This window comes from Echinops telfairi, unplaced genomic scaffold (assembly GCF_000313985.2).
Source record: "Echinops telfairi isolate 266 unplaced genomic scaffold, ASM31398v2 ScPeMD7_9;HRSCAF=40, whole genome shotgun sequence".
In the NCBI taxonomy this organism is placed as follows: Eukaryota; Metazoa; Chordata; class Mammalia; order Afrosoricida; family Tenrecidae; genus Echinops; species Echinops telfairi.
Genome location: NW_022103906.1, coordinates 36,379,920 through 36,384,570, shown reverse-complemented (window position 1 = coordinate 36,384,570; position 4,651 = coordinate 36,379,920). Strand labels below are relative to the sequence as shown.

The 4,651-nt window shown below is 37.8% G+C and overlaps 1 protein-coding gene across 1 annotated transcript in view; it reads left to right on the top strand.

Moving 5' to 3' along the window:
• The window catches only part of KCNU1 (potassium calcium-activated channel subfamily U member 1), a 193,909-nt gene that overhangs the window by 73,941 nt on the left and 115,317 nt on the right, over positions 1-4,651 (top strand). The window contains exons 13-14 of the mRNA XM_045286870.1: positions 3,255-3,367; positions 3,727-3,783. Of these exons, the coding sequence (XP_045142805.1) occupies positions 3,255-3,367; positions 3,727-3,783 (170 nt within the window). The remainder of the gene's footprint in view (positions 1-3,254; positions 3,368-3,726; positions 3,784-4,651) is intronic.

The following is a 4,651-nucleotide window of genomic DNA, read 5'->3' as shown; positions in this document are numbered from 1 at the left end:
GCAAGCCCTCCCACTATGTCCTTCTTCTTTAAGAGTTCTCTGCTAACCCTGGGCTTCTTCCCTCTCCATATGAAGTTGGTAAACAGTTTTTCAATTCTTTGAAGAGGATGATTGATATTCATATCAGGATAGCATTAAACTTATATAGTGCCTTGGGCAGAACTGACATCTTTATGATATTGAGTCTTCCAATCATGAGCATGGAATATTCTTCCATTTGTTGAGGTCAGTCTTGGTTTCTTATAATAGTGTTCTGTAGTTTTCTCATATAAATCATTTGTTTTTGTATTTTTTTAGTCAGGTATATCCCTAGATATTACAATATGTGCTCGGCTATTGTAAAGGGTACTACCTTTTTAATCACCCTTTCTGTGATTTTGTCTGATGAGTATAGCAGTCCGATAGACTTCTGTTTGTTGATCTTGTGTCCTGCCACTCTGTCATACTCCTCTATCACTTCCAACCCTCCACTTGTGGAGATTTGGAGATTTTAAATATATAAAATCATATTGTCTGCAAATAACAAATTTCACCTCGTTCTTCCCCAGACAAATACCTTTGATGTCTTTTCTTTGCCATATGTTGTTAGCGAGGACCAGAACTCTTCTATAATTGCTTCTTGAATATGAAAAGATATAAAGAATTCAATACGAATTAGCCATGATGTCACTAAAATGAATAGACTTTAACTTCATGTACTGATGCCTGCATAAGATCTATACAATAGCTTATAAGAAGTTGACTTGTTCTGTTTTGTTTGCTTGTTGTTTGTTACTGTTGTTGTTCGGTGCCATCGAGTGGCTTCCAACTCATCATGCGCCCCTGTACAACAGAGCTAAATACTGACTTGCTCTGTGCCATCCTCATAATTTTTATTGTGTTTGATCCCATTGTTGCAATCACCGGGTCAATCCATTTTGTCAAGGGCTTTCTCCTTTTTCCCTGACCCTCTACTTTACCCAGCATGACGTCCTTCTCCAGGGGCTGCTCTCTCCTCACCGGTTGTCCAAAATACATAAGACAAAGTCTCACCTTCCATGACTCTAAAGAGCATTCTGGTTGTATTTTTTTCAAGAAAGATATGTTTGTTTCTTTGGAAGTCAATATTCTTCACCAGCACTGTAATTCAAATGCATCAATTCTTCAATCTTCCGTACTCAGTGTCCAAATTTCACATGAATATGAGGCAATTGAAAGTAACACAGCTTTGGTCAGGTGTACTTTCATCCTCAAAATAACATCCTTGCTTTTCAACACTTTAAAAAGATCTTGTGAAGGAGATTTACCCAGTGAAATGCATCTTCCGATCTTTTGACTGTTACTTCCAAGAGCATTGATTGTGGATCCATGTAAGACAAAATCCTTGACCACTTCAATCTTTTTTCCATTTATGAGGTCTAAGGCCTGCCTGACTCAAGCCATAGTATTTTCAGTCACCTCATATGCATGTGAAAGTTGGACATTGAATATGGAACACAGAAAAAGAATGAATGCATTTGAATTATAGCACTGATGAAAAAAATTTGCCGTGGACTTCCAAAAAACCAAAAAAACCAAATACATTTGTTTTGGAAGATGTTTAGCTGGAATACTCCTTAGCGGCAAGGGGGGCAAGACTGTGGATGCGTTGTCAGAAGAGACCACTCCCTGGAGAAGGACATTATGCTTGGTAAAGCAGCAGGGAGGTGAACAAGAGGAAGATCTTTGACAAAATATATTGACATAATGGCTACATTGAAGAGCTAAACCATAAGAACAATTGTCACTGTGGCATAGGACTAGACAGTGTTCAGTTCTGCTGTACATGAGTTTTGGTGTTTCTATGAGTTGAAACTGACCTGACAACACCTTACAGCAATGCCATTCCTCTTGATTGTGTCGTTCCCAGTACAGGAAACAATAAGATTGTTCTGGTTTACAAAATGTCCAATATCAGTCTGAGGTAGGTAGTTTATTGTGCCAACCTGGCCGATACACACATGGGGTTAATTGAAGGGTGCAGGGATAAATGGCTCATTGAGCCTCGCCTTTCTAGTTCTCGGGTCTCTTGCTTTGTGATGGTTGGACCAGGGTGCAGCTGCCTTAGCCAGTTCCCATCTCAGCTCTCTAACCCCTATGTTATTGATCTTTATGCATTCCACTTCATTTCTGATGACTTCCAAATTTCCTAGATTCATAATCTTTACATTCCAAGTTCCAATTATCAGTAGATTTTTTTGAAGTTGTTCCCGACCTCCCTCCCACACACACACACATCATTTTGAGTTGTACCCCATCAGCAAAAGAAGGCCCTGATGGCTTTTTCCCCACAAGCTTCACTCCATTCACATTATTATGGTCGATTTTACCTTAAGAAGGCAGCTCTTCCTCAGTCAAACTTTGAGTGCCTTCAGACGAAAGGGGCTCATCTGTCACCATCTCCAACGTTGTTCTGTTTCTAATCATTAGGCTTTCACCGTCCGACAATATTTCAATGCTATGCATGAGGCTTTCAGCCTAATTCCTCAAGAGTGGACAGCTGATTACTTCTTTGTGGTCTGTTCTCAGTCCTGAAGCTCCACTGAAACCTGTTCACTTTGGGTGATCCTGCTGGCAATCGAAAAATCAGGGACATAGCTTTCATCAGGACAGCAGCACACAAAGCCACCACAGTCTGACAAAGAGACAGACAAGCTGCAGTGTAAATCTATGAGTAAATCAAGTGAATTCCAATCCATAGAGACTCTAGATAGGGCTCATAAGACTATAAATCTTTGAAAAAGCAGAAAGTCGAGTTTTTTGTATTTTTGTTTTTCTTGCAAAGCAGTTGTGGGTTTCAACTGCCAACCTTGTGGTTAGCAGCCCAATGACTAATGCACAGCACCTTGAGTAATCAGATGCAAGAATTTCAGGTCATATTAATTATATTGTTTATAGCAAGAAATGGCAGCATGAAAAGCATTTCTGATTGATTCTTGATTGATTGATACAGACATTGTCTTAAGCTTAAAATTAGATTAGATTCACCTAAATGATTTTCTTTGGAGTACCCAAAGTCTACTATCCACAGCATATTTTATTCTCTTGTTTTCCTTTTTATCTTTTAAAAATAGTCTTATGAGGTTTCTTTTTCTCTGTTATTATCTTCTTTTTCTTTTAAATCTCTCTTAGCAATGAAAACACTTAGATTATAAACACTAATCCAATTTCATTAATAATGAGAACTTAAATAATGATATGAACTCTCCATGAGGTAACATGATTGTATATTCCAGGTGATTCCTAAACATCTCTGGAAAAAACAGTTTATAAATGGCTTGAAGAACAAAATCTTGACTCAACGTCTTTCTGATGACTTTGAAGGAATGACTTTTCCTGAAGTGTCAATGTAAGTTAAGGGAAGATTTTCTCCTTCCTTATGAAATGCTGTTCTTTGAAGAAAGTTCATTGGCAGTTCACTCTAGGCCAGGCTCCCTGAGAAACACTGACAAGCAAGAAATGAGTAAGACAGAATTCCCTCAAATTAGACATTTGTGTAGGACAATCCCATCTATATCCGGTCTGGTTCATGGGCGATCACTGTCTTTGTATGGATATGCTTACTACTGAATTCTGTATTTATGAGGTCCTTCCTTTGCCAAGTTGTTGGTTTTCTCCCAGATACTAAGCGTAAAGTATCAATAAAGTTCCTATAAACTTGTCCTTTTCTGTTTTCACCTCTTCAAAAGTATTTGTTTTCCTTCCCAGGATCTGCTTTACAAAACTGAACCTCATGCTGATTGCCATTGAACACAAATCTGCCTTGTACAGGTACTAATGCCTAGCATATTGATCTTTATGTTATTCATTTCATGATTGATTTCTTCCAAAATTCCTAAATTCGTACTTTGTCATATATCCCATGTTCTGATCATTAATGGATTTTGCAGCTTTTTCATCTCATTTTGAATAGTGTCTCAACAGCAAATTAAAATCATAAAAGATTTACTCTAGCCACAACATTAAGGTTAACTCTACTTTGAGGAAGCAACCCTTCCTCAATAGTATTTTGAGTGTCTTCGGACCTGAAGGGTTTATATTCTGAAACTATATCAGACAAGGGTCCACAGCTATTCATAAAGTTTTCAGAAACTAATCCCTCAGAAATGGAACCCTATTCTTTCATCATTCATCTCTTAAGAGATGGCAAATGATTTCCTGGAAAAAGTCCTTATGATATCCCTGGGCTTTGTCTAGCAGGTCTCAAATTGTACTGAAGTATAGCTAGTAGAAGAAGAATTGAAAATAATTTTTAAAACAGGAAGCATTTGATATGCCTGCCCAAGAACCAGACATTGAGATATCCTGTATTACTTCTAATTTTGTTGATGTGGGTGTATTTGTATAGCACAATGGTCAAAAACACCACCATTGAAGCTGAACTGTCTAAAGTTAGATTCTGCCTTGGCCACTCAGGAGTGATGTTTGCTTTGGCAAGCTATTTACATGTCCTATCACAGACTTAATTGAACATCAAGGTAAATCTCGAAATGGCAAACTACTTGTTTTTGAGCCTCAGGTTCCTCTTCTATAAAATAGTACTAATAATACTACCCATATCATAACAATGTTGTGAGGATTCAAGAGTTATGTTTATGTCTCTAAAGCCCATTGGATGCATATACCATAATTT